Genomic DNA, 24,961 nt, shown 5'->3' with positions numbered 1-24,961 from the left:
TGTATCCTGAGACCACTGATGGTGCTAGTCAAAACCCCAAGAGTGTCTCGACTGTAACACACTTCTTGACCCCTTTTTTTTTTTTAAAAAATGACGAAATTCATGACTCTTCCCTGTACCAAGATGGCGACCTATTTACGAACATTTGCTTTGTCGTATCTATGGTAGAGAAGTTCGGATAGAGGTTGACTTCCGGATCACTAAGCCACACCGGAAAGGATTTGGACTTCAGTGGGGTTGCACACAGGGCAAACAGGAGGAATTTTTTTCTTCCCAAAACGCAAACCGTAATTTTTTTTTTTTTATCATGGTCTTTCCGCTCTTGTGAACATTAATTGCGCAACAAAGGAGCACAGACGTGTTCACGTTCCTGTCGCTTTCCGCTCGGAAACAAGGTATGGTGGTAAAAAACTTGGTTGAATTCTGATGGAGTTTATGTAAATATTTACCATTCAGTATTTGGCCTAACGTGTGTATAAAGTGATTATGAAAAGTATGTTATATAAAAAAAGCGACTGCATCGTTCGAATCCATCCATATGGGGATTTTTTTATCCATCTTAAAGCTTTAAGTTTTGATTTTCAGCGAACTGTCAGATTTAGGTAGCTCGGTATACTTTACCACACGAAGAACCGGGGTGAATTAATTTCGTTTTCAATCAGGAGTGGAGTGTGTGCTTGGCACTGGAGACGAGTTTTGTTTTGTATTGACAAGTTCCTATGAACCGATCAAAAATCATTATACTAGATCTGCTGTTGTGCAGCCTTGTGTTAGTGGCGGTATGGAGCTCGACAGCAAAAGCCGTGTTTTACTGTACTTGCTTTCCGTAAACTCCGAGGTTAGCAAAACTTTTGTTCGATGTTTTATTTGGAAACCCGCCTGGAGTTCTGGAGCCCGTCCCTTTTATCGTTTTGAAACCTTTTGTAAGTCTCTAGCAAGTGCTTTTAAAGCGGAACTCTACTACCCCGCTCCTGGAGAGCCGCAGTCATTAAGAGACCCGGAACAATTGTGGAGTGATGGCTTAAACAGCTGATGTATTTAAACTGAGTGATTGAGAGACTATTTGTAATAAAACTGGTACTACCTCTCAGTCCTGAAGGACTAGCGTTTCCTTAAGTGAACAAATTAATGCATTGATAGGTGACTTTCAAGAGTTCTGATCTTTGTTTTTTTTTAAAGTTGATTCAGAGTGACCGATAAGATTAACTTGTTTGGTGCTCTCTTGGACCAGGATAGGAGTTCCCGAGATCCCTGGTTTAAAGCTTCTTTCTAGTGCCGTGGACTTGGGAGAATTAGGATGTGGCCTCTGATTTAACAGTTGTGTGTGCGCAGATAATGAAGTAGCCAACCTGTCTCAACATCCCTTGTTTACCCCAACCGCTGTTCAAGGGCTGGAAACGTTTCTTTGCAGCTTCGAGCTGAAGAACAGCAGTGAATGGCTCTTTCTAGATTGGCTGTTCTGAATCTGTGTAAAATCCCTGTAGCAGATGTGGAGTTCGCAGTCCTGCCCTTTGGGATTCGATCATGTTGCTTTGGAGCAGCATAGCCAAGTGGCACCTGTTCCAAACCACCAGTGCTTTCTGCTTACTCCAAAAGCACAGCCTCCCACTGAGGCATGCCAATTGGTGTCTGTTGAGTGTCCTGGGGGATTATGGCTCTGATGAGTTCTGTCACACTTACCGCCACTAAGTGATCCGAGTCACAGCATCACCGTGTTGCGGGTGGGCTCTGTAGCCCTGATGGGATTCAGTCTCAGCACCTCAGCCCTGAGCCACGCAGGACCTCTTCCCGAGAGCAGAAGACCACCCAATGGCACAAGACTGTGACTCTCTGTTGCGGGACGGTGCAGTTCATTGATCTTGGGGAATCCCATCACTGTAACTGGTGCAAGTGAGCCCAATTACAGTGGCATCACAGAGACTGTGGTTGTGGAGGCCTGTTTTTCTTGGGACAGTGTGTGTGTGTGTGTGGAAGGATTTTCGATTCGTTAGCAGTGATCGCGTGGTTTGTGCCCCAGGTGTGAATGACAGACGTGGTGCCCCCCACTGCACTTGGTGAGATCAAACTTCGTCTGCTCTGTCACGATGACATAGACACCGTCAAACAGCTCTGCGGTGACTGGTTTCCCATTGAGTGAGTACTTCACTTTCCATGCCTTAGACGTGAATGACAGCAGGCATCATCACCATCATAAAACATGCTCTTGAGCTACGCACTGTTTGCACTTAATAAGAAGATACTAATGTATTTTTCTATTTGTTCATGCATTGGAGATTTTAAAAGAAGCAGTTATGTAGCATTGTGGCAGTAACAGTGCATAGGATAAGTGTTTATACAGAGTATAGATAACTATCTGTGTTTTATGTGTGTATTGACGTGATTATATAGTCAAACAGCAGACAGCTGCATCACGGAAAACCTTCCTTCTATTAATGTGCAACAGTACTTTATTAAAGCCAGTGCTGGGAGAACAGAACAGTTTTGCATGACTTCTATAACTCAGCCTCGTTCTCTGTAGGTACCCAGACTCATGGTACCGCGACATCACTTCAAACAAGAAGTTCTTTTCTCTGGCTGCCACCTTCAAAGGGGGCATCGTGGGAATGATAGTGGCTGAAATAAAAGGTCGAACAAAAGTACACAAAGAGGTAAGTTTCATTTGATTCTTTCTGCGCTAAATCGGGTACCAGCTGAATGGTACAACATATTTACCAAAAATATAATGTATTTTTAACACAAGAGCTAATTGAGTGAGCCATTTTTGCTCATTCATGTAATTAAACATATCTGGTCAAACGTGATATTGTCACGTTGGTTTCTGAGTGCGTTACATTCTGATCATTTCACTTTGAGACAGTGTGAACAAATGATGGCTTTCAAGCATGTCTAACCACATGGTGTGCTGAACATCCCTGTCCGAGTAAAAAAAAAATCTGGACAGTGGTGACATGGCGATGAAGATCCATTTTATTTGAACAGTGTAGGTGACCGGTAAAGAAGCTAAGGGGAAGTACAGTGGTACCTGTTTGGAGTTCATTGATCAATCGACAATCAACAAAAAGGAAAGCAGACTGATTATTGAAGAAGATGGTTAGAAAGGGTTTTCAAATGTACGGCCAGGGCATCATCATGACATAGAATCCCAATTTTGTCACATTTTTAATGGCTCATGTGCGCCAATATACTTGACAAGTATGAAGCTTATAGGCTGTCTAGCACAAGCATTATCAAAAGGGCAAAAAAAAACAAATCTTTGCACTCGTTATAGGCTTTTAATAGTTGAAAACATAATTCTCTTATTTTTCTTACTTTTACATTCTTAACCTGCTGTTTCCTGGTTTTCCACAGGATGGAGACATTTTGGCCTCTAGCTTTCCTGTTGATACACAGGTTGCTTACATCCTGAGCTTAGGAGTTGTGAAAGAATTTAGGAAACATGGAATAGGTGAGATCTGTACCTTGCATGTACTTCATTATTATTATTATTTTTCAATCTTTAGTCTAGTATGGCTTACGAGCACTACTGTAACAACAGGTATGACTAAAAACCATTGTCTTTGCCTTTTTCAGGTTCACTTCTGCTTGAAAGTTTGAAAGAACACATATCTACCACTGCACAGGATCACTGTAAAGCAATCTATCTTCATGTCCTGACAACCAATAACACTGCCATTCACTTCTATGAGAACAGAGACTTTAAACAGCACCACTATTTACCTTATTATTACTCTATACGAGGAGTGCTGAAAGATGGCTTCACCTACGTACTGTATATCAATGGCGGACATCCTCCTTGGACCATTTTATATCCTTCACTGATGGGCCTTTTGCTGTGTGCATGTGTGATACTGTCAGGATTGAATGAACATCATGGTCTCCAGCCTGTGATGAACATGAGGGCATTAGGATCTGTTTCAACACTTCAGTACTACTTAATTACTTTGTATCACCAGTGATAAATGTTATACAGTAATAAATTAGCTAATTCACCACTGCTCTACTTGTGTGCTTTTCCCAATGTGCCTGATGGCAACTTGTTTCTGATCTGCTTTTTCCACAGTTAGGGGATTCCTTTTCACTTCCTGGTGTCTCCTTAATTTTCTATATTCACTGTCACTATTCCAAGCCATGAAAATTGAAAATCGAAATTCCAGTACTGTTTTAATGCTCAGTTGCAGCGTTCTTTGGAGGTGTCAGTGCGGTGGGACGGATCATACATTTGGAGGACAGTTCACTCAGGAATCGGTTATCTGTGAATCCAGGTCATATTGGCTTATGCAAGTGCTCACTGAGTGAGTGAGGCGAATCTTCAGAGCTCTGAATAAAATGTGTGTGGAGTGAAACTCCATTTATGCTGTGATTATAGCTGGGAAGGTTTGTTTTCAATAGTGTAAGGAAAGAATAGCCCTATGCTTCCAGAAGAGTTATCCTTTGTCACTTCCTTTGGTATGGAGCAGAAACAATGAAAGGAAAAGGGGTTGCGGTTCACTGCTACACAATGTAAGTGCTTCCAAAAATATGAAGTAGATGCCAGTAAAAGGAATGTTAAAGCCTCTTTCTAGAAACTAGACTCTTTTATTACAGATATAATCGGGTCATATTTTTTCTTTCCTTTTTTCTTTAGTGGGTAAGTAAAATTAGGATCTTTTGAATGATTAGAATCATCATGTTTTGAAAAGAAAACAGAAACAAACCCCATGTTCTCCTTAACAACTTCCCACTGATTATTTGCAGCACATTGGATCTACTTTAGCAAACTTGAGTCCCTGTTCCATTCCTCAGAGAATATATCGTCAAGCACAGAACCTGCTACGCAGTTTTTTACCTTGGTCAGGTATCTCTGCAAAGAGTGGTATTGAGTACAGCCGGACGATGTGACGACAGCAACATCGTGAAAGTCAGGAAGTGACCTGGACCATCTTGAGGTTGGTGCCTTTTTTGTTGGTGCTTTGCCAGACCCACAGGCTAATTAAATTCTTGGAGGCCTCCTCAGAGACCTGACGGTGTCTGCCATTGTTCTGTCAAAAAACAAAAAGACGAGAGTGTTTAATGAGTGTGAAAGCCGAGATAGTAGGTGTTTGCAGTGTAAATTAAGGCAGTCTAGATAATATTCTTAACCCCTAAAATGTCCCTCAGCTTTTGTCGCCAAGCTTGTGCTTAGTGTGAAAGCAGCATTAGTTGCCACATGCTGGAAAATAAAAAAAATGAGAAGCTTTTTATTTCTCTGATGAGTAAGGTTACTGGAAACAGCTGAGTTTTTGTTTGGAAGTCTGGAGCTTGTTTAAGCCTTATGCTTTAGTGAATGCATTTTTCTACAAATTTCAGCCTACAGAATTGGAGCCTGTTCTGTAGTATATTATTTGAAACCTGTTTCTCATTTTAACGTAGTTTTCTTATCTTATTGTTTCAGCTATGGAGCATTGCTCTTTTGGTGATGAATTGATGCCCAGTCACCAGTATTTCCACAAGGGACCCAGTGATGCCTGAGGTTTTGAAAAACGCACTCAACTCAGACATTGTATTATATTTGTACAGTACATATGTATAAAAGCGATGAACAGTGTTATAGTCATTGGTTGGCTGCTCAGTTGATGCACATACTTTTCTTTGTACACACCAAATGGCTGTAATTTGCTGCTCCGTTAGAAATCCAGAACATGTCTTGCCCTGGTTTTTCATTAAAAAGTAGATGATTATGTGTGCCTGTTTATATTAGGGTTTAAATACAAATCTGTAACAAGTAGCAGTATTCCCTTAAGATACAGGCCAGATTTCCAAACATATGCTTCTTGTGTGCATAAATCTTAAGTGCTAATCGAAATTGGTGATGATGGCTCATTGCGGTACTAGGAAATATTCACGACTGCACCGATTTGATTAATTGCAATGTCCAGAGTAAATGATAAATTAACAGACATACAGTGCTGTTAACATTTCAAACATGAAGAAAACCAACATTGCTTTTATAGATTATAGAAAAAAAATGGAGCTTCATAGAAGTGATTTCCTTCTGTTCTGTTTAATGCTCAGCTGAATAGCCTTTAACAGTGATTTGTCTCAGCCAGCAGGCTAGCTTGTGCTCCAACTTTTGCTGTGGGTATGCATTCCTAAACACAAAGAATCTTGCAGGCTTTGCTTTGTTTATTGTATTTCTTTGCAAGTTTAAGATGCATATTAACGGAAAGTTTTATAAATAATACTGCATAGTTAATGATTCAAAACATTTTTATTGTTTTTCTTAAGATGGTGAATACAGTGACAAGTTTTTAATGCTCATGTATTTGTATACAAAGACTGGATGTCCTTTTTTTGTCATGTTCTTTTAAAGGAGTGTTTCCTTTAGAATAGAGAGCCTTGTAAAAACACTGTCCATTTTCTGGCTGCTCTGTGTTTAGAGGAAAACCTCCCTACACTGCAGCCACACCCTGAATATTGATGGGATAACAGGCCAGGCAGAGCTGGTCCTTTGAAAAGAAGAAATGTTGAGTCTCAGTTGAACATACAGCTTCACATTTGAATGTACACAGAACATTAAATTATATGGGGAAAAAAATGTCTGACCAAAGGGAATTCCAATTACTTGTAGTGTGAATCAATGTATAATATTGGAACATTGTACAAGTGATGGATTGAGAAACGCTTAGGAGAGAGGCCTGGCTGTAGAACTTCTGATTCTTGTGAGAACTTAGCATAACAATGCTTACGATGTAGTTAATGTAAATATAAGTTTAAATACTTTTTGAATTGAATAAACAATTAGCTAGATTGATTTTTAAAAGATATTTATGATCGAAACTCAGATGCACTCTATTGTGGTTATAGGGAACGTTCTTCAGATAAATCCTGTTTTTGTTATGCGTGTGTTTGAAAAGGGGTTAGGGAGGGGTATCACCGTCCAGAGCTTTCTCTCTCATGCTATAATGTTGTGTTTGACTAGATTTTCTTTCCTTATGGGTATGAAACAAAAGCAGCGTTTTCTTTTCAGCTCTTTGTCGTTTCAAAGAGTTAGCTGCTTGATGTTTACTGGTCCACAGGAACCCCTGCTTTCAGCGGTCATCGGTTCTTTGGATAAATTTGTCGTCTGCCAGACCAGTGTAAAAGTCCAGGGCAAGGTCTTTTTTTCTACATAAAGCTTCTGCTGTCTTTTATTGGCCGAATGCAGTCTGAATAATTAAAAAAGAGCATGGTTGATTTGTTTTTAAAAGCTAGCGCATGTCTTCAGTTTTTAAATGCAAATAAATAATCGAAAACAACAGTAAAAATGTGAAACATGACCTTTAGGTAGTAAACTAGGGCCACCTCTGCTGTTATTCTGCTAGAAATATTTAATTACATTTATTTTAATTACTTTTGAAGTAATTGTTAACTTTGCAGGGACCCTATTATCTTCTACCACAAGCACAATAGTGCAATTTACCTGTTTTCATTGTTTTGTGTTTTCAACATGATTCTATTTTAATATAGATTTTATTTTCTTTATTTTTTAATTGATGTTTGCTGTGCATGTTCTCCACGAAATTGCAATGTTATGTTAACTTGATTTTATTTAATCTTTTTCTATAAAATGTGAGAAGAGGATTTACTGATTTTAAATACAATGAATGGTAATAAAGATATTGGTTAACTGACATAATGTGCTTGTACTTGTGGGGTGAATCTTTTTTTTAGCTCTGCAAAGATTTATATATGTTCTGTTCGAAAGGTTGGAAACAGACATCTACAGCTGTAGTTTAGTACAATGAAAATGAAAGAAAAAAACACAAAATGTACTTTTTTACTATATGTGATAGGCGAATGCTGTTCTTCATTATGTTTGTGCATGAATGGTCAGTACTGTAGTATTGTTCCACATGTCATGAAGAATATTCCCAAATGTGTGTTTTAGGTAATTTCAAATCCTCTTCTGTGTCCATGCTGTTTTCGATGCATCCAGACTATAGGAAATGCAACTTGCATTTCAAACCTTATAACTAATATACTCTTTATTAATTGTTTGTTATGGCTGTGTGATTTGAATCATTGTCATGCCAAAAATGGTCTCCATTAATCTCTCCTTCCACCTGATGCACTTTGGTGTTGGGTACTGTATATATTTTATACCTGGCATTGATGCCTTAAATATGTATTAATTGTCCAGCACTAGTAAAGGATAAAGAAGCATGTTGTATCCCTCTCATTCTAATGCAGTCTTTTATTCCTGCTAAACCTTAAATATAGGACAGTGCCCTGAGGACACCATCCCATGACCTTGAGGTCTGGTGCTTGGGTGCCTCCCTCCTTTAGAAACAATGGACTCGTAACAACTTCCCCTCTGATCTGTTCCAGGACTTCTTTTCAGAAGCTTTTTTTTTTAAGAACTGTACTTCTCAAGGGCTTCTACAGAATACACTGACCATAAAAATAGCCGAGTGTACAATTTAGAATGTGATGAATTGCCCTATGTTAAGCTTTACGTTTAGTGAAGATTAAGACGTCCTGTTGATGCAGTGTATTCTACAGGAAGTGCTACGTGTCTTTGAGCAGAGATCAGAGATGGGCAGTCCTGGTCCTGGAGGGTTTTCTAGGTTTCTTCGAAGCAGCAGCACCTAAAGAAGCGCCGGGAGAAGCTGTTAAATTGGTCGCAATAAGCCGATCACGGGCTGATTGTGTTTAAGAGCCGAGTTGGAATGAAAATCTGCAGAGACACAAGCCCTCCAGGACTAGGGCTGTCTGAAAAAGCCAAGCACGAAATCAGAATTTGGGTTGTGCATTCGTCCTGTTCTAATATTAACTGGGCCTAATTTTATCTATAAACAAACTGTGTCAGAAGTATACAGAAGTATACGTTCTTCTGACGACGTAAATGGTAGATCTGCCCGTCTGCTATTAGGTGACATACGGTAACGGGGCCGTTCCGTGACGTTATTGCCCGAGTTCAGCCTTGCGTCACGCCCCCTTAGGAGGGACACGCTGCCCAGTCCCCCCTCCCGCTGATAGTAACTCAAGTCGAGTGTTACCAGTAGCTCGGGGCTCGCTCGCTCCCGGTGTGGAACCTCATTCCCAGTCCCAGGTGAATTGGAGCGGTGCGCTCTCGAGTTCCCCCCACGAATCGCCGGACCCCCGCTGCGGCAAACTCACGGCAAAGGTGGGTGAGGAGTTTGTTCATCTCGGTGTGTGCCTGTTGACACGAAAGAATTTGGCAAACTACTTCGGCATTTTGTCAAGTTTACATTGTTTCCTTGGGAAGTTCGACGTCATCATTGTGATTAATATCATTAATTATGCTTTGATTGGCAGTATTGAGTTCTCAATGAGCAAAAACTATGTTGATTAAAAATGTTGAAGCGTCTCTTTTGGGATGCAGATGTGTTATTTTAATCGGTTAGACTGTTTTAATGTTGTGTTCGGACTTTATTATTATTATTTTATCATTATTATTTGCATGTTAGGAGTTTGTTTTCACGTACAAGTTAGTTTAAGGTACATCGTGTTTGCCAGACTAGATTACATAATCTGTAAACGATTTCAAAAATGTGCTGGCTAGTTGAGGATGGATGGGTATAATTTGGTAACCCTCTAGTCCGGTGCGATTGCTTATCTTTAAATGAGTAAGGTATTAATGTTCTAGCGTTGCACTCATGGAAATGCTATTCTGGTTCGATTTTCTTTACTGCTAAATTACATGTTCAGATGCCACAATGAACAGGAGAGATTTGAATTGGGAACTTGTGCTTTTTTGGCATGCACACACACACTAGGCGTTATTTCAGAATCGGAAGTTTTAGGCTTTCGAGTTGTTTCGTCTTGATGTTTCATGTTGTGAGATAAAATACCTGGGCTGAATTTGGAAAAGACCAGACGGGAGATGTAGGCTCTGATTTGCTAGGACTTCCAGATCAAACAGGGAAACGCTTTATGGTCACATAATCTGTTATCTCGCAGTAACGTTCTGGGGTTGAACTGAGAATAGCCCTTGCAGACATCTACAACCCAGCCGGTTTTAAAGTCACCAATAAATCACCAGTTTCTAAACATTTAGAACCATTTTCTTTTTTCGATGAAGAACGCATTCTGAGTACTCTTCAGCCCTCGGAGATCAAGTTTCGGTTAATTGAACAGGTACCTGCCTAATTCCCCGGAGATGACAGGTATTGCGAGTTTTCGCTGCCTGGATTGGCTTTGAAGGGCCGGGGCTGGATTACAGTTCACACGGGAGATTGTGGAAATACCATAATTAAATGCGAGATAAGTTGTGCTGTGTTTGTAAAATGGTTCTCCGGTTGTCTGTGGTTCATTCGGCGATCGGGAAGGTTTACCGGATGGTGCTGTAAATCACAACGGAGTGATCTGTCGCCAGCACGGGCAGTACTATTTTCCTGAGAGAGATCCCTGTGCAAACATCATTCCTGGTCTCCCTCCGAGTCTGTGGCACAGTCAGTCAGTCACTTCTCCTCCTCAGCCGACTAAGCAGTTAACGCTCAAGTCTAGAGAAAACAGCGAGGATCCCCACAGCTTGTCTGTCTGCCTCTTGCTTTGCCTTTTTCCGGTCGCTTGTTTTTAAGACAGACCTACATCTGTGCTCAAACACGTAATCATTGTTGTACATCTAAGATACACAGTCACTTACAATAAACTGGCTCTCTCTGGGGAAATTCAAGTAATTTCCCAGAGAAATTACTTGAATCGGGGCGGAGCGGTGGCTCTGTGGCTAAGTATCTGCGCCTGTGACTGGAAGGTTGCCGGTTCAAATCCCACAGCCGGCAGAGGAATCCTACTCTGTTGGGCCCCTGAGCAAGGCCCTTACCTTACCCCAGCTGCTCCTGTGCTCTGACCCCAAGCTTCTCTCCCTGTCTGTGTGTCTGTGTCTCATGGAGAGCAAGCTGGGGTTTGCGAATTCCTAATGCAAGAAATTGTATAGGGCTAATAAAGTGATGTTATGTTATTTCATTTTCAAAACAAGCTCTGTGTGCTCGGGGATGAGTTTTCCTGGGTGAAGTTCTGTGGTGTGGGGTAGTAGCAGGGCTCGTTGGTCATAGGAGAGAGCTGAAGTATCCCTCATCCTGGTGAATTTGGTTCCTGGGCAGAAGAAGTCATTATGGTGCAGCCCTATGTAATGGCTGAAGTCTTTTTTTTTTGCTCCAGCCACAAAGGCAGACCAGTGCCTTTGCCCCCATCATTATTCTGGTCCTGGCCGTGTCTGTCAGAATGGATCCGGAAGATGTGAACCGCTTGGCTCAGTGGGGAGGCTGGCTCCTTGCATTTCGTTCTCACTCAGTGCCCCAGACACTGGGCATCTGTCTGGGCATCCATTCATACAGAAACCCATTCATCCTCGAGTCGAGGCGGAAATGTTTTCTCCAGCAGTCGATCTTTCCCACGACAATGTGCAAAACCTTGTGCACACGAGTCCTTGCTGGTGAGCGCATGGGACCTGGGCAGTCAGCTCTTTTCACGCCAGCCCTGCTTGCAGGGGCCATGGGAGAGATGTTCTCTCAGAAACTGCCAGCAGAATCTAGGTTAGGTTTTGCATGAGCCCCGTGTGTGGGTGTAGTGCCTCTGTACATTAAAACAGTGCGAGGAATGTCCAGTCCTGGTGCAGTCTCTGAAAGTTGGCCGGTAGCCGAGAGGACTGTGACTGCTGTTCTGCGTGTGGCCGGTCATGCAGGTACAGTACTTCAGCAGATTAAGAGCTGAAGCTGCTCCTACAGTTCGCAACACTATTGCAGGAAGACGAGAGGCAGAAGTGCCCGTTAGGTTGGCAGCATTTAGAGAAAGTTCCCCCCGAGTCTGAGCTGCTTTCAATTTTTCATGGGCAAAGTTGGTTTTCATACCAGGCTGCCCCCTTTGAAGCTGCTACCTGCTGCGCTGCCTGCGAGCTCTCAGGTGCCACGGATTAGAATGAGCAATTTGCTTGATTTCCTGGGACTGTAACCATAGTGACGCAGCCGCCTCTGCTGTGGGGATTCTGGGGGGGTGGATGGGCAGTCAACAAGCAAGAGGCATCTGCCTGAGCTCCACCCGATGAAAAGGCTCTTGTGTGCTTGCTCGTCTCTTCAGCTGACTCTCTTTTGAAGCTTCTGCTCCTAATGAGAAGTTGCCTCTGTGTTCTGTTCCTGCACCAGACTCTGGGAGCTGAATGACGTGCGCAAACGTAGATGTTTCGCCCGGGGCGAATCAGGCCACCTTGTTTTTACAGCGGGAATCTGCCCCTTTTTGCTTAGATGATCCTGATGCAGTCAGTAAGAATGTATTGCTGCAGTGGAAAACGAAAGGGCCATTCTGACTTCAGTTGAGATGCTGAGGTGGTTATTTCAATGTAAACTTTAAGATACCCTCACCCTGCAGTCTGTCTGGATCCTAATACCCCAGTATAGTGAAGGGGACACTACACTGTAAAAAGGCGCCGTCCTTCAGATGAGACGTAAAACCGAGGTCCTGACTGTCTGTGGTCATGAAAAATCCCAGTGTGTTTATCGAAAAGATTAGGGGTGTAACCCCGGCGTCCTGGCCAAATTTCCCATTAATCCCCATCTATGAATTGGCTTCATTACTCTGCTCTCCTCTCCACTGAGAGCTGATGTGTGGTGAGTGTTCTGGCGCACTATGGCTGCCGTCGCATCATCCAGGTGGGGCTGCACACTGGTGGTGGTGGAGGGGTTCCCCATTACCTGTAAAGCGCTTTGAGTGGAGTGTCCAGAAAAACGCTATATAAGTGTAAGCAATTATTATTATCACCAGCATTGTACTATTTATTATGCAATATTTACAATACAGTCCAGCACAAATTCTGAACAGCTTCAACAGCTGCTACTGCTTTGCAAGTTTACAGGATCTACAGGTCAGTGCAAGAACAAAGGCTTTTGTCTTTGCTGCCTTCACCACTGGGTTTTGTTCTTAAAGCATTGTTACAACTAGAGAGGCATACTAATGTGATTTAGCAAGCAGGACAGTTAATTTATTCTCTTTATCTTGCAGAGAAATATCAGCTGACAGTGTTACCTGAGAAATCTTGAAAGGAAACGGGCAGGGTGCCATCTGGAGACAGATGTGTTGTGCCTCTATCCAGGCACTTTATCCATGTGCTGTTAGACGCACACAGCAGTGAGATCATCTAACTGCTGATCTCCTAGGAAAGGCAGAGCTGTCTTCCCCTCCTTCCAGTAAGTGAAAAATAAAAGTGATAAAATGTCTAGAGGGGGGAGGTTAGTGTGGCATGACATAACATTGGATCAGTATCAAGTTTGCGGTGCTTTCTGGGAAGAATATGAAGAGATTCAGCTTTCCTTCCTTTCCAAACAGGAGGAGAGAGCACAGCGATCCGTGGAAATCATTTCTGAGCATCTCTCGAGAATTCTGCGTGCCAAAACATTCTCTTTTGACAGATCATGCCAGCCCGTCTGTGGCTTGAGTGTAGATCTATGAGTTTGCCAAGCCCTACTGCTGTACTAGTGTTTGCTCTTGTCTTTCTGGTATGTCTTCGCCAAAACAACCACCTCACCTGCTTGTAGGCTGATCCGTTCAGAGCTTTGTAGCTGAGCGAGGCTGGGCCTAGTCAGCACAGGGATGGAAGAGCTCCAGGTTCAGGTTGTTACTGGAGGTCATGTTGACTGACCAGTAGGAGGCGCTCTTGCCTCTAGGCTAGAATTTCCAAACCAATGTATGGTGACTGGGGACACTGTGCTGTAGGTGGCAGCCTATTTGGGATGAGATGTACAGCTGAGGTCCTGGTGCCTTGGGCAATAAGCAAGCGATGTTACTTGAGAGAGAAGAGTGTTAATCCTGAGGTCCTGTCCAGATTCCTCTCTGTGCAACAATTTGGCCTTCCTGAAGTTCCCTCCTTATTCAGTTTCTCGCTCCTCCCTCTGACCTTATGTGCACCCCTGTAATGTGAACCTCTGTGTTTAAGGAGCTGTAAAACGCAACCAGCACAGACACCACCTCCTACTAGAGTGTTTCAGTTGAATTCAGGACAGGGAGATCAGTGTCAATATTAAAATTCCTTCCATGGCTTTCTTATTACAGCTTTTTCAAAATTAGCTCGAGTATGCAGGAAAATGGACTTGAAATGCAGGTTAGCATCTCAAGGACAAAGAACTGATCTTAATCGCACTGACCCCTTCCTGGAGCTATGAGCCGCAGCACAGCCAGGATTGAAAAATGAATATATTAACATGCTTTTTCTCTTTTACGCTTTCTGGCAGTTTTGAAGAGGGCTGATCAGGCCAGGCGTAGGGTTTTGTACTTGTGATTTTTGAGGAAGATGTTTTGTTAACTTTCTTTCTTTTTTTTAAATACCTACAGTACAGTATTCTGCCGGATGGTTTCGTCTGAAGGGCTTCACAGCCAGCACAAGAACAGTGCGGGCGAGCTGGCCCCTGCCTCGGTTAAATCCCGTCCTCTTTTTTTGAGGTTGAAGGGTTGACAGTACATCCCAGAGGCTCTGCTGATCCTGGCGCTGCTCTGCCTGTAAGCGCGTGCCCCGTGGGTGTTGTCGTTCGGAGGTCTGAGTGACCTCCTGGTCTGTCAGAGAGACAGCGGGGTGTGTCAGCGCAGGAGCCCAGCTGGCGAGGTGTCCGTGACGGCACCTGTGAAAGGATCTGTGAGGGTCACCCAGGGCAGTTTTCTCTTTCACCTGCTGCGTTTGCTGCTCTTTAATTTGACCACACCTGGGGCGTTCCACTGAGAAGGGAGCAGTGTTTTTGCGACGGTAAAAATGGGCAGCAGCGGGGAATAGTGCATATCATCTGGAACGTTTTTGGTTTTTGAAAAATGCGGATTACTCCCGAGGTTCCTTGCTCTGGCAGAAAAGGAGAAGGTTGTTGTAGATTTGTTATCGCAAAGCCGCTTATTCCTGCGAATAAGCATCCCAGGGCCTGTCCCAGTTAAGCAGGAGGCAGGTTGAGATGCTGTGTGGTCCAATTGATTCTAATTGAGTCCCACGCAATGCTTTTCAGTGTGTGCATATCTCTACTGTTATTAGCCTTGATGTAGTTAATGGATTGATGTAGGACTGAATTTGAAATACACCTTCATGATGCACCCCCCCTTCGCCAGGCATGAGCATGGGTGACTTGGTGAAGAGTGTTGCAGTGAGAAGCACTGCTGGTGTCGAGGGGTGGCCTGGCAGAAAGTCTCTCGCAGGGCCTCCAGGTGAACATTCCCCTCCTTGGTTACGTGGCGATAAGAGCAGTCACCTTGCCTGCCTCAAGGTCCTTTGGATGTCAGAATGAAAATGAGGGAGGGAGTGGAGTGGACTCTAGACCAAGGCAGCCTGCTACAGTTACTAGGAAGGGCAGAATGGGTTTTCACAGTCAACAGCATTTCAAGGCCAGCCGGCCAAAGGGACTCATTTTTTTCTGTTTACGTTTTGTGGTGCAGGAGTTTAATGGAACAATTTGTTCACCTTTGGGGAGTTTTGGAAGCTTTTCTGAATACTGTGGGCTTCCCTCACAAGGCTGCGTCTCTCTGGAGCCCGATGGAGAGGTAGGGGAGCCCAGCCCTGCTGCTGGTCGTGATGTTTGACGGCCACAGTCAATCGCTGCCTGACAGCTGGGTGCAGTATTACTCCCGGCCAGACTGCCTGGAACTGAGCTGGAGTGCTTTTTGTGCTTCAGGGTCCTTCTCACTACCTGCTGGTGGGTATAGCTCTTTCTATATCAAGTGGTAAAAATGTACAACTTGCGGTTTGTAGTCTTCTGAGCGTCAGTGTGCCTCATCTGCTGAGGGAATGTCGGTTAGCTTGCTGAAGCCCCTTTGGTAACTTTACTCAGACTGAGCAAGGTCAAATCTATCCTGCAGGTGGCCTTTAGGCTATTAAATATGTATCATCTGCAGAAACTCTACACTGGACAGCCTTGATCAGCGTGGATCACAGCTCTGGAAAGGTCCAGATGAACACTGATTGATAAGTCATGCGTGATGCATGCCGATGTTTTCGTTCTAAGTCACTGTACACACAAGTGTCTCGGCGGTGTATTTCAGTCTCGGCAGTGGTAGATGTGCTGTGCACTGCTGTACACTCAGACATGTCCTAGGGGCTTTGGAGCTGCCTGCAAGTGTTTTTTCTTTTTCCTGACCTGTGTAAACATTTGTTTTTTGTAAGATGTGTCCATGTGTTACTGTAGATCACTCTGTGTCCCATAAGATTTTGCTTCCTTATTCTCAAGCCAGTTTGGCAGTGAGGAACACCGAAGAGCTCTAAGCGAGAGAAACCCCTGGTCAGAAAGAATGGCAAGGATTGAAAATTTGGATACTTCTCAAAGTTCATGAGGCCTTTCCAAGCGTACAGTGTGGCACCCTGGGCTAGCCGGGAAATCCAAGACCTCCAGCTCATTGCTGAGCAGCGTTCGGTGGCTGGGAATGGAGTTGGTGTGTTTGCACTCTGAAGTGCTGACGCCTCCCTCCCGTGGCTGTTTTAGGCTTCAAACAGGAAGGGAGTTCCATGTGTTTCCTGCCAGCGTGTGCCAGTGAAAATCTGATCTCAACTGCTCAGGGTCAACACTCTGCTAACAGCTCGGCTTCAGGTAGATACAGGCCTCAAGATAACACATTTCCATTATAAAAGCCAACATACAATGAATAGAAGTTATTTTATAATAACATGTACTAAATGACAAACTGTTTTCTGCAAGACAGGAAATTGAATGTCATACATTATATCTGACTATACCTCATACTGCCTATACATTGTTGTAATGTAATACATCTCTCTGGAGTGTCCAGTTGGCTTGACTTAACAAGGGAAGGGCAGAGTCTGAAACCCCCTGCTCTTGTTGGTGTTGGACAGGTGACCTTTGTAACCAAGGTGCCTGGGGAGCCCGGGACAGCTGTGACATAGTGAGGTCGAGTTATTTTTCTTGCTCGTCTAGTAATTCCAGAGCAGTAAAGAGTGTTTTGGTATGAGACGAATGTACGGCCTGTCAAGGGATTTAAAGTGTGCCATTAATACTGTTTAATGAGCGGGCGTTCAGCTGGCCTCCTCCCTGGGAGAAGTGTGGTTCTGCAGGGATCTAGACACAGCAGTAGGGAGCTATCTGCGTGGTCTCCTGAATCCAGGGTAGGGTTTTCAGCAGTGGAAGCAAGCGGTCCGTGGGAGTTTCCATCCCTTCCGGAGACACTCTGGAAAGTGGAGGGCTGAAATAGAGGATTGCAGACTTCACCTGACATGTTGTATGTGACCAATCCCTACCTCGGGCCTCAGGGCTTGTCCCTTCAGATTGAGAGGCTGATTCTGTAATCGTAGCTGCCAGCGTGATGTTAAGGAGTTCTGATAACACAAGTAGGCAAGGTGATCGCTAGGGCAGGTGAAGAGGCAATTGACATTTAGTGAGAAGAACTGTGGGATTTCCATTTGAAACTACAAGGACTGTGGCAACAACCTGACCAACACGTTCCACGCGGTTGCTCCTGGAGGAGGCGTGGGGAACCCAGACAGCTCTGGGCCCTGTGTTTAACACCGGGCTCGTGTTTAGCTGTGTCTGGCTGAGAGCTTCCTGAGATGGGGGGGAGTTTCCAGAGCTCTGGCAGTGGGAGTATGGCTTCGATGTGCCTCTAAATGCAGTGATCATGCGATTGACTTCGACCAATGGTGTCGGTTTTAAACTAGATTTAGTCACATGTCATCATAAAGTACTTCTGGAGTGAGAGGCGAGTTTGTTTATAGGGCAGGTTACACTTAGGGGTTGATTAATGACACAATAAATGGATAAAAATACAGCGTTTAGTGTTTTAATTAAATATATCTGGAACAAGCTGCCTTCTCAAAATCACCCTTGAGGGAGGGTGTGGTTCAGTTGATTGTCGTTAGGAGAGGATTCTAGCATATTACTAAGAAGTTGTTGATTATCCTCACATTTGTCACTGCTTTAATATTGTCATTTATGATTTTTGGCCCCTAATGAGAAGGGTTTCCGGAATGTTCCTGGTTTGGAAAGCAGTGGAGTGTGCCTGGAACTGGACAATGGCTTTTTCTGTGGCTGTGTTTTCACCCAGGAATGTGCCAGTCAGCAGCTCCCCTTGTCCACACTGTCTCTGTGCTGTAAGAGAATCATCCAGGCAGTCGGCATTCTGATGCGTCATACAAAATAATGGCTGAAGCTTTTATCCGACTTCCACTTGTATACCTTTGTACAGCTGGGTTCCGATTCTGAGTCCAGAGCCCTGCCTGCTCCACTGCCTGTGCTCGCGGCTTCACAGAGCTTTTGAGCAGTGGCATAAAGTCTTTTTTGGACCTTTAACTGCGCTTCATGCAGCGTTTTGATGAAATCTTTGCTCCAAAGGATAAACTGTGTCAAGCAGGATGCTAGAGCTGTTAAAACAGGCTGTGGTGGTGATGGTGATGCAGATTATTGCTATTATTACTGGATTGAGCGGGAGATTGTAAGATTCTTCTGTCTCTTTTGCAGATTCTTGGTGCAGCTTGAGTTGTTTCCTTAAGGGTTGAAGCTGGAGCAGACAGCAGTGCTCTCTGGTGTCCCAGCTGGTCTGGATAATGGTGAGACATTGCCAGCTGGCAGGACTGCAGTGCTGGTCATGGCATCAGATTCCTAACGAGGACTGATAAGATGTCAGGAAGTGCACATGGCTGAACTATAGTGTGGATCTTTAGTTATAACCACCATGGAACTCCACCTTCGGAAAGAACTTCCTCAGTGCTGATGTTGATTGGTATTTGTGTTATTCTAGCAGTGTGGCTCGTAAGAAATGTGTTGAAATATTCCACAAATGTAATGGAAGCTGAGCAAGTTAAGAGGTGATCACTGTCGGATAATGGCATTGAACCCTTCAGCACTGCTCCACGTGCCCTGACTCCAAGATCCCAAGCGTTGTCATGGTGGTTTGGATTTTAATTTATACCTTGGCTGAGCCTTAATTGCCATAATAACGTCTTTCAGGTTTTTCCAGTCCAAACAATGCCTGTTACATTTGGGAGAGGCTGAACCTCAGACCGCTCGTTAACCCAGGCTGCCTATGTCCTCGTCCTGGCCAGCCGGCACAAGTTGAAACGTGTCTGTTGTTCTTTAGAAGACCCTTTCCACATTCCACGTTTTGTTTTCACACTTTGGAGTTGTGCTTTGATGGTGTGGTGTGTGGGAAGGTGCACATTGTGTGTAGCCGGGAGGGGTTGTGTGCCCACAGTGTCCCAGTCATCACCTCCAACTGGGAGTCTGAAATTTCAGCTTTTGGTGATGTCAAGGCTGAAATCCAGACAAATGTCAGACCCTTTTCAGCCTTTAATAAGATCTCGTAACCAACAGTATTGAAGTGAAAAACAAATGGATCATTTTTAGGAGAAAAAGAATTAAAAAAAACTTTCAACGCCTTGAGTGTGCACACCCTTTTTAAAGGGGGTTGTAACTGTGTTCAGATTTAACCAATCACATTTCAAATCATGTACATGATGAACTGGCCTTCACCTGACATCAATTGAAGTGAATCTGATGAGCTAAATAAAATCAGCTGTTCCTGTAGGATGTCCCTGAAGGTTTCTGGGTTGCATAGTGGAGAGATGAAGCTGAAAGGTCAGTAGGGGCTGTGATATCCGCAGCTGCGTTGCCGGGTTGGGGGCACAGATATTGTGTGGAGCGTTTCCCGCTCGCTGTGCGACTTGGAGGACTCGGCCCAGCCCTGCGTTCCTCTGCGAGTGCGACGCCGTGACCCCGCGGGGGCCGCAGCTGAGCCAGGGCTGCGGTCCTGTCGTGTGAAACAGGCGCAGCAGAGGCCCCCCCCCCCCAGTGCCTCTTCGCCCTGCCGCCATGGTTTCTGGCTGTGGGTGGGCGTCCTCTTCGCTAAACGAAACGCACGCGCCAAGAAAACCCAGGCGGCCGGCCAAGTAACAGGCGCTTACGGTGTTTACAGGGCGTTAAACCCCAGCTTCTGGTACTTAACCTTTGAAAAAAGAACCGGCTGCGCTCACACACCTTTGAGCCAAGGCATTATGCTGTAATCGTTGTCCCAGCGTGGGCCTCTGTGTGTCTCCTGTGAGTGGATGGAAGTGTGGGTTGTTTCCACAGGCTTTCCTCAGACGTGCACAGCTTTCAGTGGTGTCGCGGGAGAAGATCAGCAGGGGACAGGTTTTGAGTTTGTTTCGGGTTGAGTTTCCTCCTGACTAACCAGAACGGGGAGAAGAATATCCATCCAATAAAAAAACAAGTAATGCCGGGAGGGGAGGAGAGAAGCCGTGTGAAGTTATCGTAAGTTGAGCAGATCGATTGGCGATATCCCCAGGTAGGGTCTCTGCCGCTTGGAGCCAAAGAACATCAGTGTTCGGAATGACAGGAGGCCCTATGCCCTAGGTGACGTCTCGGGTACCCCTGCAGCTCCTCTGTAGACCGGGGCGGGAGCAGAGCTGTGTGGTGTGAGCAGGAAGCTGCAAGGCAACAGGCAGCGCTGTGCTGAGCCCATTCGTCACGGCTGTGGGAAACCTGAGCCGGGCAGGGATGCAGGAGGCTGCACCCACTGGTCCTGTCTGCGCTCGAGATTGGATTCTGCTTCGACCTGCACGACTTGATTTGATTTCTCTGCGTGATTAGTCATCTGCAAGGGGGCTGAACTGATTACAGTGGTCTTTCCAGGCTGCAACAGTCCTGACCGATCAATTCATATATGTGTGTGTGTTTTTGTCTCCCCAAAAACTCCCCTTGGGTATTTCAAGCCTAATTCCCATAGCACGTCTGCTCTTGGATATATTTCCAGGATCCAGGAGGAAGAGTGTGCTATTACTATTGTACCACATCAGTTTTCCACATATTAGAATTCTGTAAGGGTAACAGTGAGAACTGGCCGGCCGGTTTATTTTATGTGGTGTGGGATGAAAAATCAGGCTCTTCAGATAAGTGATGATGTTCCTTTTAGGACTCTGTTCAGCTCCCCTCCCCCATCCCCGTTTTCTTTATGGGAGCTTCCTGATCCGTGCATGAGATGTTAGCGTGCAGCTGTGTAATAGGATAGAAGGGTCTCGTTTACCTCTGCCGGAAACAGGAGAGCCAGCTCCATCACTGGGCTTGGGCTCCTTGCTGGCCCTGCTGGACTGAGGGATCAGAGCAGCACTGTCCCATTACAGCCCAGAACTGAACTGAATCCAGGGACAGGACCCTGATAAACCGGTTGGTTGCCGTGGAAGCGGGTTGTAGGAATGCTGGCCTGGTTTTAGCTGCTGAACCTCTGTGCTGTGTGTAATTTAGGATGCCCTACAGCAGAACCTTGTGCAACATGCCTACATTAGCTTACAGTGGCCACAGCCTGCTATGAGGGTCATTCAACCTCTCTGCCCCTGTGTAAGTCTGCCTCATATACGTCAAATGTGCATTGCTAGTTGTTTGTAGTATAAGAGTCCTAAAGTGCCGCACACTACACCACCGCCAGTGCGAAGAGATGAATGCTGGTAGTTTTTGTTCGGCACAGGCATTTAAAGAAGCTGTTTCTAGATAGAAATACGTCTCCTGTGTGGATGTTTGTACTGGTGTTGCCCTTGGGAAGGTGTGTGGGACTTTGCCGTCTAATCGGACCCTTTTCCTCTCCCGCTGCAGTCTCTCGCAGGACCAGGACTCCGGTCGGGAACAGCCGAGGCGGGAGGCCGTTCTGGGAATGTCCTCCGAGCCGCCGTCTCCGGGGCAGGACCCCTGTCCCTCGTCCCCTCTGTCCCCCCTCTCCCCCAGCTCTCTCCGCCTGCCGGATGGGGGGCGCCCCCGGGACCGCTCCCCCTCGCCCATGCGGGGCTACCTGATCCCCAGCCCCCTGCCCACCCGCCGGTCTCGGACCTGCTCGGCGTGAGTACCCCCCCTTCCCCCCTGCCAGCTCCCCATTAGCGTCCTGGGTAACATTTTCCCCCAGATCACTGCAGTGTTCCCTGTTGTAGTAGGGTGTCAAAGTTAGGCAAAATGGTCACCAGTCACCTTTCTGTTTGTGGTGTTTTTAAGCAGCACTTAAAACAAACACTGCTGATCTTAACGGGAATGTTCATGTGTAGGCCATCCATGAAATAACTAATGTATGTGCCTTTTCCTTGCTTGAATGTATAATAATAATTGCTTACACTTATATAGTGCTTTTCTGGACACTCAGCAGCTGATAAAGCAAGGGAGGACAAAAGTCGGGAGTGGAGGGGAGGCGAAAGCAAGGAGGAGGCAGAGTGGGCACTCAGGTGGTGTGAAGTCGAAACCTGCAAATAAATAGAGAGGATTAGAAGGAAACGAGTCTGTCGGTGAGAGAAGGGGGAAGGTGTGATCCTAGTTTCGGGATTATTTTGGATTTGTATTGAATTCCTCCTGGTCCTTCCCAGCCGCTAGGGGGAGAGACAGGAGCCGGGCGTTAACGAAGGCCTTTCCTCTCCTCCCGCAGGGCGGCGCGCGCCGCGGAGGGCCCCGTGTTCGCCGGCGTCTGCAAGTGCTTCTCGCGATCCAAGGGTCACGGCTTCATCACCCCGGCCGACGGCGGCGCCGACATCTTCGTCCACATCTCGGAGTAAGCAGCCGGCTGAAAGTTTCATTTCGCTTACAAACTACGGCAAGGAGCCCGTGTGGGGACTGCTTGTGGGCCGGGAGTAGGAGTATACACGAGACCTAACGCAGCCGGACTTCACAATGAATTGGCAAGAGACCTCATGAGAATAGTGTGTGCGGTTCTGCTTGAAGGATTGTGCTGGCTTAGAAGGGTCCTTCCTAGTCTCGGGGCATTGGTGTAAGGACTGATCAAGGTGTCAAGGTGCCAGATCAATTTAACCGTCTTTAGTTGATAGTTGTAAGATCATCCCATGGGGGCCTCTGTGAAGAGGGTGCAGTGTGCGGGTGGGGGTGATGGTGAGGGTATGCAGGTCCTCCTCTCAGCCCCCACACACCCCTTCCTCCAAGGTGAGGAAAGCTGCAGCAAAAAACCAGACGAGCCTTTTCTTTCAAGAGCGGGCTTGTGGGCTCTGCAGTCAGAGCCGCATACAAAGATGGGCCCATCCTTGAGCCTACACCTCTGCCAGTCCCCTGAGCCTGTGCTGCGGGTTGCGTGTGCTCATCGTGATGTTAGAAGCACTGCACATAATGCCCTCCTTCCTTCTTCCTTTAACCTGGGTACAGTTTCCTATTCCCACACTGTTTTTTTTGGGGGGGACAGACTTTAGACCTTGTAGTCTGATCTAGAGCACTTGAAAGGATATGGTAGTTTCATGGTACTGAAAAACATGCAAAGGTCACTGAATTGCTGCACAAACTTCAGTCTGGGTTGCAAAGTGAAGTTCCGTGGGCTCTGTTGCTTTTTTTTTTTAAGCAGAAAAAGAAATTCAGCTTCAACAGAGGTGCAAGGTGCCCAGCCTTGCCCGAGCTGTCTCAAACTCTCTTTCCCTCTCCACAGTATTGAAGGAGAGTATGTGCTGGTGGAGGGCGATGAGGTCACCTACAAGCTCTGCTCCATCCCACCCAAGCATGAGAAGGTCCAGGCTGTGGAGGTCAAGATCACCCACCTGGCACCGGGCGCGAAGCACGAGACGTGGTCAGGGACAGCGGTCAGTTCTTAACCACAGCCCGGAGGCACGTCAGTCTCCACAGCCAGCCCTGGGAACCGGGCGGCTGCCACTGAGCGGATGTGTAAACTCGTGACAGAGTGAAGAAATCTTTCTGAGCAATGGCAGAGTAAGAAATCGAATTTAAAAAAGTGTTTTTTTTACTTCAGACCTTCATCCCGAAGCCCTTTCTCCAGCGCAAGTAGGCTTGGAAGACTGACCACGCCTTGTGAATTTTGTACAGCCCAGTTAGATGTGTAATCTCGGCCTTTTGCAAGATGTGCCTTTCAGGACCAGACTTAGAACTGACCATGAGATTTCCATGAGGGAGTTCACTTCTTAATGTTGCTTTTCCCCAGGTTCAGCCCCCGACTAATATCCTACCCTGCTTGGTAGAATTCGACTTATTGTACTGTAATGTAGTCTTTACTCTCTATTTTTTTCCTTCAAAATATCTTTGCCCTTTCCCATTTTCTGTAGCTCTGAGAATAGCCATTCCAAATGTGTTTTACCTTTGGGAACAGTCTGCTTCGTCTTGCTCCCATGTGGATGCTTTCTGGAAATGGATATAAAGAAAGCTAATGGAAACCTTTAGAACAGCCCTCACTGTCTATAAGAAAGCACTAAAGGTGTTATTTTCACAGTTATTCACCATCACCCCTTTCTTGAATTGATCCTCTGCTATTGTCCATCAAGCACTTGGTGTACATCAAAGTATTACCTTGTTTTTAAAGTTCTTTTCTGCTTATCTGGCTTATTATCAGAGTACCATACCAGTCTGTTGTGTGCTTTCAGTTCATGAAAACTCTGCATTGCCTAGTAATTGGGAATACATTTTCAGTTTTTCTTAAACTACTTGTTAACCTGAATATTGGGTTAGGGGTCCCAAGAAAATCAGATAGTCAAGCATCTTTCCTTTTGTATCTATAACTTTAGGGAGGTAATTTAAATATTAAAATTGAACAGTGTGCTTTGTTTGAAAAATGACAAAAAAAGTGTTGTGTTTCTCTCTTAGTAGAGGAGTAAACCCCTTTATACAGCTACAAGTACATCAGTATATTATCTGCAGATTGTATGACCAGTTTTGCTCTTTTGTTAAAGGGCTGTTAACTATCTTCTCTGTGGAAAGGTTTACCTAGCCTTAAGTTTTCTTTCGTTCTAGCAGAGTTAAAGCATTGCTCTGTGAAATACTATGAATGCAGTGGTTTGAATAAAGTCAGCTTGCAAATGAAGTACTGTGTGCGCCCCCTGGATATTTTTTCTGTACTGTCATCTGCATTGTTTGCATGCATTTAAAAAATCTTGAGTAATTACAGCTCTGCTTTTTAAATGTTACAAGGTCTAGCATCCATCTATAGTAATAATGGCATGAAAACATGAAGTAATTAGAAATGTATTTTCAAGCATTCTTAAAGCAAATCAATCATATGGAAGAGCTATTGCATTTGACTCTTTTCTGTGAGCATCATTTCCTGAATGGGGAGGGATACAGGTCTC

The 24,961-nt window shown here is 45.1% G+C and overlaps 2 protein-coding genes across 3 annotated transcripts; both read left to right on the top strand.

The window, feature by feature from the left end:
* Window positions 1-207: 207 nt before the first annotated feature.
* On the top strand, window positions 208-7,630 carry naa60 (N-alpha-acetyltransferase 60, NatF catalytic subunit). The gene is made up of 7 exons (XM_088936422.1): window positions 208-395; window positions 2,018-2,133; window positions 2,519-2,648; window positions 3,349-3,445; window positions 3,571-3,805; window positions 4,722-4,925; window positions 5,411-7,630. The coding sequence occupies exons 2-6, from the start codon at window positions 2,024-2,026 to the stop codon at window positions 4,876-4,878; spliced, it is 729 nt and encodes a 242-aa protein (XP_088792548.1). The 5' UTR covers window positions 208-395; window positions 2,018-2,023; the 3' UTR covers window positions 4,879-4,925; window positions 5,411-7,630.
* Window positions 7,631-8,949: 1,319 nt separating this feature from the next.
* carhsp1 (calcium regulated heat stable protein 1) lies at window positions 8,950-24,696 on the top strand. 2 transcript variants are annotated; one of them, XM_088936421.1, is made up of 5 exons: window positions 8,981-9,124; window positions 12,955-13,139; window positions 21,507-21,746; window positions 22,318-22,440; window positions 23,317-24,696. In XM_088936421.1, the coding sequence occupies exons 3-5, from the start codon at window positions 21,565-21,567 to the stop codon at window positions 23,477-23,479; spliced, it is 468 nt and encodes a 155-aa protein (XP_088792547.1). In that variant the 5' UTR covers window positions 8,981-9,124; window positions 12,955-13,139; window positions 21,507-21,564; the 3' UTR covers window positions 23,480-24,696. The 2 variants fall into 2 exon arrangements, with proteins under 2 accessions (XP_088792546.1, XP_088792547.1); XM_088936420.1 differs by lacking the exon at window positions 12,955-13,139 and having other exon boundaries at window positions 8,950-9,124.
* Window positions 24,697-24,961: the final 265 nt, after the last annotated feature.

The sequence above is a fragment of the Atractosteus spatula genome, chromosome 18, assembly GCF_055471065.1.
Source record: "Atractosteus spatula isolate fAtrSpa1 chromosome 18, fAtrSpa1.hap1, whole genome shotgun sequence".
Taxonomy (NCBI): Eukaryota; Metazoa; Chordata; class Actinopteri; order Semionotiformes; family Lepisosteidae; genus Atractosteus; species Atractosteus spatula.
This window is presented reverse-complemented; position numbering and strand designations above follow the sequence as displayed.

What these genes read in the sequence shown, in the direction of transcription:
- naa60 (XM_088936422.1), top strand. Translation starts at nt 2,024, where the DNA reads ATGACAGACGTGGTGCCCCCCACTGCACTTGGTGAGATCAAACTTCGT. An exon ending in GGTGACTGGTTTCCCATTGA is followed by an intron (nt 2,134 to 2,518) that starts GTGAGTACTTCA and finishes CGTTCTCTGTAG; the next exon opens with GTACCCAGACTCATGGTACC. An exon ending in ATTTAGGAAACATGGAATAG is followed by an intron (nt 3,446 to 3,570) that starts GTGAGATCTGTA and finishes TGCCTTTTTCAG; the next exon opens with GTTCACTTCTGCTTGAAAGT.
- carhsp1 (XM_088936420.1), top strand. Translation starts at nt 21,565, where the DNA reads ATGTCCTCCGAGCCGCCGTCTCCGGGGCAGGACCCCTGTCCCTCGTCC. An exon ending in CGGTCTCGGACCTGCTCGGC is followed by an intron (nt 21,747 to 22,317) that starts GTGAGTACCCCC and finishes CTCCTCCCGCAG; the next exon opens with GGCGGCGCGCGCCGCGGAGG. An exon ending in ATCTTCGTCCACATCTCGGA is followed by an intron (nt 22,441 to 23,316) that starts GTAAGCAGCCGG and finishes CCCTCTCCACAG; the next exon opens with TATTGAAGGAGAGTATGTGC.